This window comes from Ailuropoda melanoleuca, chromosome 7 (assembly GCF_002007445.2).
Source record: "Ailuropoda melanoleuca isolate Jingjing chromosome 7, ASM200744v2, whole genome shotgun sequence".
Taxonomy (NCBI): Eukaryota; Metazoa; Chordata; class Mammalia; order Carnivora; family Ursidae; genus Ailuropoda; species Ailuropoda melanoleuca.
In genome coordinates, this window is record NC_048224.1 from 57140479 (window position 1) to 57152927 (window position 12449).

General features: G+C 50.8%; 1 protein-coding gene across 15 annotated transcripts in view; it reads right to left on the reverse strand.

Annotated features, from left to right (window-relative positions):
• TSC1 (TSC complex subunit 1) overlaps positions 1–12449 on the reverse strand; it is a 50061-nt gene that overhangs the window by 7245 nt on the left and 30367 nt on the right. For 14 of the 15 annotated variants that reach the window (XM_011231219.3, XM_034664741.1, XM_019805009.2 and 11 more), the window contains 12 exons: positions 11835–12010; positions 10615–10730; positions 10192–10303; positions 9761–9879; positions 7884–7953; positions 7316–7420; positions 6497–7055; positions 5450–5493; positions 4670–4836; positions 3674–3856; positions 2682–2792; positions 1819–1941 (listed from right to left, as the gene is read on the reverse strand). In XM_011231219.3, coding sequence (XP_011229521.2) covers positions 1819–1941; positions 2682–2792; positions 3674–3856; positions 4670–4836; positions 5450–5493; positions 6497–7055; positions 7316–7420; positions 7884–7953; positions 9761–9879; positions 10192–10303; positions 10615–10730; positions 11835–12010 — 1885 coding nt within the window. The remainder of the gene's footprint in view (positions 1–1818; positions 1942–2681; positions 2793–3673; positions 3857–4669; positions 4837–5449; positions 5494–6496; positions 7056–7315; positions 7421–7883; positions 7954–9760; positions 9880–10191; positions 10304–10614; positions 10731–11834; positions 12011–12449) is intronic. The other variant, XM_019805011.2, reaches the window with a different exon arrangement.

Genomic DNA, 12449 nt, shown 5'->3' on the forward strand with positions numbered 1-12449 from the left:
TCACAGCCCCGAAGGGGGTGCTATGCCCAACACCTACCAGCCGTGCCCAACCAGGTTCTCAGTGACCACCCTGCCTCCCCCGCCTGACTGAACAAGAGGAAGCCTGAGTCCAGGTCCGAGGGCAAGTCCTGACAGGTTCAAGGCAATGACTGAGCTAGGGATGGGCACAAGACACAATCCTGGCCAACGGCGACGGTGGGAAGCCTGGTGGAGGGTTCCTGGCAAAGTTTCCTAAGAGAGATGCGTAGAAAGCGACCTCTCCTCTCCCAGGGGAAATCGTGGTGTCTGTCTACCTGTGACCACCGTTCCTGTGGCACACACCTTGCAACCACCGGCACAGCTAGCCGGAGCACGGGCAGCCAGAGGACAAGGGTGCCAGGACAGCTCAGGTGGTGTAGGAAAGTGGAAAAAACTGGGTTTTTTTTCTTTTAAGTAATCTCTATGTCCCACATGGGACACGAACTCACAACCCTGAGACCAAGAGTCACATGCTCCTTCCTGTCCGTGCTCTTGATCTCAGGGCTGTGAGCTCAAGCTGCACATGGAATACAGAGATCACTTAAATAAATGTTTTAAAAAACTTAAAAAAAACCTTTAAAATATTAAAAAATTTCTAAGAAAAGAGGGGCATGCTCTACAGACTGAGCCAATCAGGCACCCCAAAACTGGGCTCTTGGATGCCGATCTGACCAGCCTGGAACTCACCTGCTGTGGGACTTGACAAGTGAAATAGCAAAACTTTTTGTTACGCCAGGTTAGTGGCTTTGCAGTTCTTGCTTACAACCGAAGGCATCCTAACTGCTACAAGTCAGGGTCATCATGTCCATTTAGGGACCGTGACACAGGGCCTGAACAGGTCAGGTGGCTTCAGCAGGCCCCAGGAGTCCAAGTGTTCCAGCTGAAGGCAGCACCACAGAGGCCAGCCCAGCCGACTTCTCTCGAGAGACGTTAGGAATGCATTTCAGTCAGCATTTTCAGAGGTTCTCCTATCTCTTAGGTCTGTTTTCCCCTCGTTCTTTTCCAAACCCATTACACCTCCAAAATGAATGCTAGCTGGTTTCTAGAAAGTTCTACATTTAACATCCTTCTAAAGGGAGTCGGAGTGCTGAGAGGAGCTGAGAAATAAGGAGTAACTCTATTATGAAAATTACATCTCTCCACTTCTAAGACTACTTTCTACATTGGGCCAAAAAAGCAGCTTTACAAAGCACAAGCCCAAGAAATCCTAAAAAGAAGGCCTGTATGATGGAGACGCTAGTGACAGGAAGCATCTGAGCACTGACTATTAAAATTCCATCCCAAATCGTTCCCAATTCATTCACTAACTTTACCCGAGGCTACTTATAAAGTGACATGAAACTTCTCCCTCAACGCCACTGGTGAGACACTAACTAGTGTAAGATCATCCCGATGCTGGCCTTGTTGCCAGGACTGAACCACCATCTGCTGAAATTAAATTCAACATTAAAAGGAAGAAAAAAAATGTATACTAGTATCTACCCACAGTCCTGAGAGTTATGTTCGACAGAACGGGCTCCCTATCCTTTGTTTCTCTGTCTCTCTCTCGAAGCGGGCACCGGTAAGAGAAGACAAACCCTTTATCAGCTGCTCTGTACCAATTACCATGAGGTGCTTTTACTTACCCCTGACTTCATTTCAAAGCAAGCCAACGAGGGGAAACAAGCTTGCGCGATGGCTGAAGAGTGCTCATCCACCAGGCCACATCTCGGGATACATTCCGCGCGCGTGCCACGGACGTGCTGCCTGCGGCCTACGGGCTCCCCGCCCCGCAGTGTGGCTCCCTGAGCCCCCACATACCTTTGTGGTGTCTGAGTGCTTGCTCTGAAGTTGTTCCAGATACAACTCGTTGACCTCCCCAAGGACCAAGAGCTGCCGGTTCAAGAACTCCATCTGCTGCTGGACCGACTCACTGTTTGAGAGCTAACCGAAACACAGGGCGGGCAAAGTGAGGGCCCCCGTGGCACACATCTGGCAGATGGGTGTACACAGGGACCGGCTAGCAACTCAGGGTTTCAGTGCTAGGGGACAGTAAATTCCCACGGTTTCAAATTCCCTAACACAACGGCTGGTAAGGGAGGAAGGAGTCCAGGGACAACGACAACGCACAGAAACGCACTTCAAAACGGTGCCATGCAAAGGGGTGGCAGTGGGGACTCGCTGCATCAATGTGGCCACCCACAGGATGCCTGTGGAGGACGGGCGTGTGTGACCATGACCGTGGCGACAGGAGGTCCAGGGTTAGAGCTCAGGAAGCCTCACTTGTTCACACGTCAACTGTACAGAGTGCGGTGAATCCCAAAAAGGGAGGGATCCTAGCTCAGAAGATTTTGTGAACAAACTTCCCACATTCACGTAACCGAGGATTTCAGAAAGAGCTCCCTGGGGTGCACACAGGCCCGGGTGCAGGCCGGGAGTTCCTGTTGCAGAACCCGTCCTTGTGGGGCATGTAGCTGCACTCAGGCCCCCGCCCACTCCATGTCAGAAGCACCGAAAATGCCTCCACACATTGCTCCTTGTCCCCTGGGGGGTGGGGCGGAGAGGCCGCCTCACTCCTGGTTGGGAACCCCAGCCGGAGGCACACAGGTCACGCACTCGCCCCATCCGAAGGAAGAACATCAGCAAGAGGTGTGAGAAGAGGCCCAGCCTGCCCCGTTTCTTACCTTCTGGGACACCTGACTGAGCAGCAGCTCGGTGTGACACACCTTGCTGTTGGCCTTCTTCAATTCCAGACGCAGCTCTGCGATCATGTTCCTGCAGTCCTCTAGCTTTGTCTGCCCAAAGACACACGCCAGGAAGTTACACAGCAACTGCCCCCCAACCCCAGCCAGGGCACCAGTCCACCTGCCCATCGGCCCACGGACAAGTGGGGAAGCCCAGCTTCTCAGTTGCTGTACTCTTCTAGGGCCACTGGGATTTAGCTTCTTAGTTTTAAAAATTAAGTTATGGCTGATTTCTGAGTTCCTGATTTGTTTAGCAAAAGAACAAAAAGATCTTAGATCCGCCGTCCCCAAACCGTGCACCAAAGCCCTGGGGCTACACAGCCAACTCACAGGGGAGCCACAGGGAAATATTAAATTTATGAGGGAAACACAGTGACACCTGTCGGTCATCATGTGAACTGCAAACTGGAGGCAGTTGATGTGAGGCACAGACGTGCCAGCGCCTGGAGACGATGTGGTATCTCCACAAACCAGGGTTCCGGGGTTTGCTGGGGTACAAACCACCACGTGAACACCCGTGTGAAATGGGTGACTCCAATGTGACTCCAAGGTCTGACCTTTGTGCAGTGCCCAAAGGGACACACACAGCACTGCTAAGTCACTGTGGTCGTTTAAAAACAAAATCCAAAGAAACCTTAAATTTATGTGTATTGTTTCCAAACAGCCACTGAGCTGTCGGGACGTAAATATGAAGTTGTTTCGATCTGCTTACCAAGCACAACCATCAGGTGCTTCTTTTGGCTACAGAACGCCAGGGAAGTGACTGAAATGCCATGGGAGCTACGTACAACCCAAGAGAGCTGGGGGACCTCTGCCCTAAACGCCATCTATGTGCCGCCGTGTCCGAGAGAAAAGCCCTTCGTGTCCGCCGGGCTGAGCGAGGCACTTCCACGCCCTCTCCGGCTGCCTGGGCCCAGGGCCGCCGCCTGTACCTGCAGCTCCTGGCTCTGGTTGTAGAACTCCTCCCGGTCGTGCTGCAGCTGGCGGATCTGGCTGTGGAGCTGGGTCACCATCGTGTCTCGCTGCTCCTGCAGCTGGCTGTACCGGGCCTGCTCCTTCTGCATGCTAACCTTCCAGATCTGGATGTCCTTCTCTTGTAACTTCAACTGGTCTTTCTAGCAGAGACCAAAGACGTGATCATTTTAGCTGCCTTCCTACACGGGCAGTGAGGTGCCAGCATCACCCGTTCTGACAGCCACACGCCGCCCTGAAGCCATGACGGCAGCCCCTGCATCTGCCAGCTCACGGCTGTCCAGCTTGACTTGAGGGCAAGGGTTACCAATTTCACAGTAGCACATGGATCGTAAGCTGCTGGAGGAACTTTTCTTGGCGCCAATTACTCCCAACACCTTCCACAGTCCTAACCACCAGCGCTGGCCTAAGACCTCTATTAAATGCTATCCATCCAGGTCACTCAAAATGAGGAACATTTACTGGCTGCCTACCCAGGGGCTGAGCAAGTATTCACATGACTTCTTTGGGCACCACGGTTAAAAAGTGGGTGCTGCTGTTATTACAGAATAGGTAACAGAGGCTGCAAGAGGCTAAGTTATTTTCCTAAGGTGAGAAGCGGCAGAGCCAAGGTCCGGCCTCCGGGTCTGACTGACTTCTCCACCGTGCTACAAGATTTTTTGCCATAAAATAGCTTCAGGGGAGCTGGTTTCATATTTGGAGAAACAAAAGAATGCCTCTGACTCTGTGAACATCGTAAGCAATTACAAACACACCTGAAAATCCCTTGCCCCACGGTTTCCAAGAGCAGCAAGGCCATTCGCAGAGCTGGCCGGTCCCGTCACCCTCAGAGACTGAGCCACCACCCCGAGCCGCAGCAGTGAGCAGGGCTAGGACTGAACACCTGGGCCCGACTCGGGGGCCGCTCCTCACGAACAGTCACGCTGGCACCTTCCCGCAGCCCCCGCGACACTCACCATGGCCGCGTTGTGCTCCTCCAGGGCCGCCGCCCTGATCACCCTGCGGAGAAGCCGCCTGTTCCGGAGCGCGTGCTGCTGCCTCTTAAAACGCTCATAGAGCAACTGGTTGTGCAGTAAAAGCAACTGGTTACGGAGGGTGCGGATCTCATCTGAGGGAGGAGAGCCTGATTTTAAAGCAGAGGGAGGGTGGCAGAGAGGCCTTTTACAGAGGGTTCCATCAAGACCCTCCCACGGTTACCTAGCTTAAGAAACACAATGCTCTTAGAAACAAGTCACCACTCCTCTTGCAAACAGTCACCTGGGTCTCAGCGACGGTCATGCATCAGGAGAGGGGGAAGAGGATTTACTACCTAGCTCCCCTTTCAAGGAACACAAAAGGCTAGAACGTGGGAGGACTCCTGAGAGCTTCCCCGACTTCTCCCCACAGACCCAAACCATACGTAGTCACTCAAGGCTCCTTTCTCCCTCCCATGCTGTGTCCTCCCCCAGGCACAGCTCCAGCCACTGACCTCACTGGGGTCTTTTCTAGGAAAGCCTGGCACGAGGCTGACGCTTTCTGCACTTCCAGCCTCGGGCACCTGCTACGTGCCACTTTTCAAAAGTACAAAATGCTGCCTTTGCAACATTTGAGATATTAGAGGCCAAGCAGAGACGCTGGCTGGAGCAGCAGCAAAGGGGGGACCTGTTCCTACAGGACACGCCTCCTTCGAGGACAGAAAAGGTGACAAGCACTCAGGACCCACACAGGCTGGTCTGGAGCACAAGTGACAACTTTACCTCCAAAGTGGGTCCAGTCGACAGACTTGCTGGGTAAGGACAACCTAGGAAGAAAGGTTTGGGGGAACAAAGTTACCGAGCTTGCCTGGACAACCTTCTCTGGACTGTTCACTGCCGCAAGACTAAATTACTTCCTTGAGGTCAAAAGCAGCAACGGCGTAAGAAAGTTTCAATCCCCAGGTCCACAGGGAGTGAGAGGGGGCGGCAGGCATCGGACGGACGGCCGGCACCCCCACCAAGCATGACCGGAGTCTCCAGGGTGCAGATGCCCTCCCTCGGAGCTCCTGCCGGGGCCGATCTTTGCTTGGCTCTCTAAGGCGACGGAGTGATCAAACATACTGCCAGCTATTTCCAACCCTCTGCACTGAAATACACAGCGGGTAGCCAAATTTAAGGAAAAAGGAGGTAATGTACCTGAGCCCATTACACCAAATCTCATTCAAAAAGAGAAATCTCTGTCACATTCCAGCTAAGGTTATTACATTGAAGAAAAATTAAAACCAAGACCTTGTTTAGCAAGAGCCGAGGATTCGAACTCTGGAACTAGCGATTCCCTCGTCCCCCTCCTAGATAACTGCTGAAAAAAAAGGGCAGTAGAAGAAGGGTTGGAACAGCAGCTCAGATAGGCCTCTTGGAGGCAAGCCTGTGTGTGAGTGCGCACAGGGCATGGAGGAGGGGCAGGCCCCTCTGGATTGCCCTGAAACACCGCTGACTTTACTTTCCATCTGATGAACTACGTTACCTAAACAGAAAAAACAAACCTGTAGCTGGAGAAGGACACACCAGCACAGAGATTCCTAGGTCCCCTGAATACCATACCCTCACCCTCACATTCTCAGAGCACGTGTGAGCGCGCCCTTGCAGGACACTGGCGGGGGACTGGCAGCAGCGTGCAGACACACACAGCCACACGTGTGCAAAGGCAACGGCCGCAAGGACAGAGGAGAGCCAGCCGCCTCCTTGAGCTCGGAAAACGAGTCCCGATCCCCTCCTGCACTTGCCGGATTTCATGCTGAGGGAGTGTCGAGGGAAGAGACAGGGCCTTACTTGTTCAGCTCCTTGCTGTGCGCGTCCGCTCCCTGCTGGATGAGTCTGTCCAGAACTTCCGCGGGGGAGGTTGAGGGAGGACAGTCTTCCTCTGCGTTTCCTTTTGCTTTCTTTAACAGTTCCTTGGTCTTCTTGCTGACAAAATGATGGGCGGTCTTTGGCAATGCCACCTCAAAAAGATGATCGTAAGGGGGAGGCTGCCCACTTCCAAACCCCACTCCCCTCTGAGGTGGAATTTTACAAGGGCTGGGAGTGAGGATGTCGGTCTCCAGCACAGTCTGGCGCTCCCTGCTCCCGGCAGGGCTCTGGTTGGCGCCTCCACAGGGCGGGTCTATGGGAGTAAAGGCTTGCTTCGGTGTGTCAGGCCCAAGCTTGTCCAGGGAGGAGTTCAAAGGCTCAGGGTTCATACTGGCGCCCTGAGCACCAGTGGCGGCCGAATGGTTCTTGCGAGGGCAGCCCGGGAGACTGTCCCGGTAGAAGGGGGAGTCAAAGCCTCCTCGAGGAACCAGGGGCCCGGTGCCGGCTGTCGTGATCTCGGAGAGTTCTTTAGATATCGCCGCTGGGAAGAGGGAAGGAGACAAGAGACACCGCTGTGAACAGGCCATCTGGGTAAGGCCAGGCCGTGCAGGGCTGTGTGCTGACAAGGGCCACCCCTTACCCTGGCACAGGACCCAGAATAAAACTCCCACCTCCTTCCCCCAAGAGAAGAAAAGCCAAGCAAGCCTGGCGAGAGTTGACACTAAATCCTGGTTTCAGGGTGCGACGAGGGCTTTACCGTCTCGTAGCAATCTCGAACAAGCCCAGAACCCCACAAACTACCTTCTTCTTTAGCTTTCTCAATGCTATCTTCTTCGGAGTCCAGGTCCCCTAAAAACCCTGGAAGGTCACTCAGAGGGACAGAACCTTTGCTGCCAGGTAACTCTTCTAAAGAGAAACAAAGACAACTCCAGTCAAAGAACCACACAGGTAACCCCCACGACTGAAACCGCTCGCCCTGTAGCAGACGGCATCCGTATGGGTTCTTCTGCCAGGGGAAGGGAGGAGGCTAGACACGGTTCTCCCCTGAAGCGACCCCAGAAAGCGAGGCTACCACAAGGAGTCTAAGTAAAGGCACCAAAAACATAATCCCACAGAAAATAAAATCCTCCATTCTTAATGTCTCAGAGAAAGATAAACACCACGGTCTGACCGGCTCAAAACACAGGTTACAGGCACATCACTGCAATAGCTTAAAAGCTTTTTTTGATGTTATTATCAGGTTGGTTTTTAGAATTAATTACACCTCATTATCTCTGGGCTTCATCGTGTTGTGGTGTTCCTGAATTTTCTCGTTTGCACAAAACCTAAGAGGAGACAAGAAAGGTCCAGGGTTACCCAGAGACTTTACCTAATCCTCTGTCGTTCGGGAGATGGTGCTGTCTGTGTAGACAGGGCCTTGCTGAATCTGTTTTCTCTTCCTGAAAAGACAGGTACCATTTACATCACAAGGCAGGAAACTGTGTACGTGTTCTCTTATATAAGAGACATATCCTAAAAATCTAAAATTTTAACACATTATAAAGGAATTTAAAGTCTAGCTCAGTGGTTCTCAAACTGTTTGGTCTCAGGGTACCTTTAAAGTCTTAAAGCCTTATAAAGTCTTACAGTCTTAAAAACCTAGAGTCCATGAGCTTTTATTTATGTGGTTCTAACTACTGATAGTTACATCAGAAATCAAAACAAACATTTTTAAAATACTAATTCACTTAGAAATAGCAAATCCATTATATGTAAACATAAATGATACACATTCTTATGAAAAATCACTAGTTAGAAAACAATAAAAACAAACTTAGAGAGAAGAGAGGAACTGTTCCACATTCGTGCTACCTCTTGCGTTATCTGGCTCAATGGAAGAAAGCCTGACGCTCAGATCTGCCCCGTGCTCAATCTGCTGCAATATGTTATTTTGGGTAAAGTATAGAAGGAACTTCTGAGCCCCAGCGTTGAGTTATAAAAAGACTTCATCTTTGATGACCTGACTAGGAGTCATTTCCTAGAGATTACCATGTGGAATGTGAAGCCAGGGCGCTCCACCTTCCACGCTGTGTTCAAGGCCACCGGTGAACTCTGTGCTCTGCACCCTTTACCCACGGCGGCTGGGGAACATCACACTGGACATCTAGAAGATACCGGCTCACCACGTTGGGCAGGGCTTCCCAGGGCGGAAATACTCACCACATGACATCAAAAACTCGAGTATTCACCCAGCTCCCCAGAACTTTTCAATCTCTTCATAAAAGTCTTGGGGATATTATCAAGCTCATGGTGACAGAGATCAGGTTTTTCATATTCTAATTTCACCTGAAAACTGAATTTTACCACCGGCCGCAAAGACTGTCCGCTGTTTATTGTGAAGTGGCAGCTGGTCATGGAAGCAGCAGCCTACCCCATTCCCGGGTCTGAATAAGCATCCTTTGTCAGTCAGTTGTTCCCTCACATCAAACTGGCATGCCACACAAAATGCAGCTGGCCTAGCAATCAACTCAAGTCACAGCACAAGGGTTTGTGATGGATCTCCCATTTTATCTCAAAGAATATTCAACATGTATGTTCTCAAGGGTCGCAGTATAATAAGATGAATCATTGGGGCGCCCGGGTGGCACAGCGGTTAAGCGTCTGCCTTCGGCTCAGGGCGTGATCCCGGCGTTACAGGATCGAGCCCCACATCAGGCCTCTTTCACTATGAGCCTGCTTCTTCCTCTCCCACTCCCCCCTTGTGTTCCCTCTCTCGCTGGCTGTTTCTGTCTCTGTCAAATAAATAAATAAAATCTTTAAAAAAAAAAAAAATAAGATGAATCATTTTTACTGCTTTCCATGGAACAGTCGTAAGGTACTGGTGTTTTGGGTTTTTTATCTTTTAAGCTGAAGACACACGTCAAGGAAGAAGGCGGCGTGCGCCGGACAATCTGGTGCTGGCCCTTCTCCCCCACATCACTCTGTACCACGAGTGCAAATGCCAACGTGGTCAAGAGGGGAAGAGCAGGTTAGTATTATGACAAAAGCAGTCCAACTCCTGGGTCCCCAGAAAGGCTTCTGGAGCCCCAGGGGTAAGCAGATCACACTCTAAGAGCTGTTGACTAGTCTATTTTCAGTTGCCCAGATCCAAACCCATCACATCTCAGGTCCAAATTCCATCTGACATAACGAGCTTCCTTCCCACAGTGAGGCCGCATGCAGGTCACCATGCCGGGGCAGAGGGAGTGTGGACACGCCTGCACATACCTTCTTGGGGGGTGTGGCTGTGGCCTGCCGGAGGGAAATGTGCACGTAGTCATCTGAGTGGCAGAGCGGGGCGGGAGGAGGAGACGTTGCTGGGGTTCCCAGAGGAGTTCCTTTTCCACCTGCTCACAGGCAAGGACAGCATATACACCATCACCAAACCTATTAGAAAACTATGAATTTTTTCAGACTGCCTAGGACAATGAAGAAAGCTGCTACAGTGAACCTTCTAGGGAGCTTGAACCATCTTTTTTTGGGGGGGGGGCGGGGTTCACTTTCTAGGTTCTGAAAACCCCAGAGTTTTGCATGAAGTGTCGAAAATAGGCTGACTACAGTAAGCAGCCCCAAACTCACTGCTGGATCTAAGAGACAGTTCCTTGTCATATACTGCGGGCCCAGACCAACTCACTGAATACCACCTCACACATACATACCAGTTGTACCAAAGACTTTACTGTAAGGGTGTGACAGATCAGGTGGGACATTTCCAGGAGAAGTTGGCGGAGTGGTCATACCACAAACCATAGACGGGCTCCAAAGAGTAGCCTGGGAAGTTAATAAGACATGTCAGCAATGAGAAATGAACACCAAATCATCCCCAAGGCTTATATCCATGACTGAATGGAAAAAACCATCTTATTAAAGCTTCATTATGAGACAAGATGCTTTTTGTAAATCTAGACTCCAAGAGAAACCCAAGTGGCAATAGTAACTAACTTTTCTAATACCACATATCCTTAAAAATAACTCCTAACATGAGCAGTGTGAGATTTTCCCAACCATATGCTAAATCCGCCCCGAAGAGTCAGCTTCCCCAGAAACAGAGGAGCAAGCAGGCACACTCTTGAACACCATACTTGTGGCGGCTCAGTCAACAGCCGTGTCGATGGGGGACTCAGAATCTGAGGTGGCTGCCCGGGTGTACTGAACAATGTCAGCCGAGAACTGGAATAAGGGGTCGAGGTAGCACTCCCTAAAATGAAAGGGAAAGAACATGTGAGATTAGTGTGTGATTTTACGTTACGCTGGAAAAAATAAAAATTACAGCCCTCTAAACCACTCGATAATGTTCATAGTTTAAAAAACTGAGGGGACTCCTGACGTCCAAGGGACAAAGTAACACCTGAATGGCTCTTTGGAAATAAAGTTCAGTAAGGTTGTTTATTTTGTTTTGTTTTTTAAGATTTTATTTATTTATTTGAGAGAGAGAGAGAGAGCACGGGGCAGGGGGGAGGCAGAGGAAGAGGGAGAGAAACTCAAGCAGACTCCCCACTGAGTGTGGAGCCCAGCACAGGACTCAATCCCAGGACCCTGAGATCATGACCTGAGCCGAAATCAAGTCAGACACTCAATCGACTGAGCACCCGGGCCCCCCAAGTTCAGTAAGGTTTGATGTCAAGTTAAGCTTCAGGATAACCTGAAAAAGCACAGCCTGGATGACACCTTTAATGGGTACTACCTACAGATAAGCCTGCCTTTTCTAGAAACCAATTCTAAATTGTCCAGACTCACGCAAACTCCATCAGTGAGTGCTACAGCCTGGGGACCTCACTGCAAGCGTCTGAAACATAGAAAGACTCCCCAGTGGGGTGCTGCCGGGAAGTCGAATACTCGAGTCCATATTCCTTTTCCTGCATTAAAAACCCACCCCTGGGGGCGCCTCGGTGGCTCAGTTGGTTGGGCATCTGCCTTCAGCTCAGGTCACGATCCCAGCGTCCTGGGATCAAGCCCCACATCGGGCTCCTGCTCAGTGGGGAGCCTGCTTCTCCCTCTCCCTCTGCTGCTCCCCCTGCTCATTCTCTCTCAAATAAAATCTTAAAAAAAAACCAAAAACCCACCCCCAAGTCTGCTGGCATACTGTCAGGTAGAAGACCAAAGATGCAGGGCTCTGAATTAAACTGGAAAGAGGAGTTAATCAGGAGAAACTGTAGGCAAACTCTAATTTTCAACATTTGGGAAAAGTTGCTAGTAGCTGCAGTGAGTCTTATCCCAGGAAAAGAACAAAAAGTTGACACAAATGAGCCATGCTTTCCAGAGACGAAGGTGCGAAGCAGGTAACTGCCGATGTCACTCTTACCACAGCTATTCTGCATGTCGACGTAAGGGCTGGCGGCCACATCGGCTGCACGATGAGGAAAGCGCGCTGACACCTGCGGGGACACGGAGTCTCCATCTTCGTAGGAGGCTTCGGCGGGGTCCAGAGAGATTTTGGCACACTCTATTACAACATCATGTGTTTCTAATCGCTTCCACCTGGAAGAGGCAACAACAGTTAAGAAAGGCAAGCTGTAATCCATGTAATCAAACAGCCGAACCCTTAAGAACGCTAACGCAAGGCCAGGCACGGAACTAGGATTAGCGAAGGACAAGGCAGAACCCTGCCAGCCCAGTATCAAACAGTACTGGTATGTTAAGAATCAGCCACTCATTTTACAAAGCTCTACCTTCCCTATTTAAATTGGTCGTGTCAGGTTATCAGAACCTAATCTGAAACAAAAATGGCATCGACAAACGACTGGGCATAGCCGCCAAAGAGCACACGCTACGCCAAGCAGTCACCAGGGGAACTTCTCCCTCAGAACAAAGGTAATCAAAGAACAGGGAGGCCTGGAAACAGCTGGGTAGCTGAGGTGGATTTAAGGTCTCCTATCAGAGCCTCGGGGGTTCTAATCCACCTCTAGGCCGGAACTAC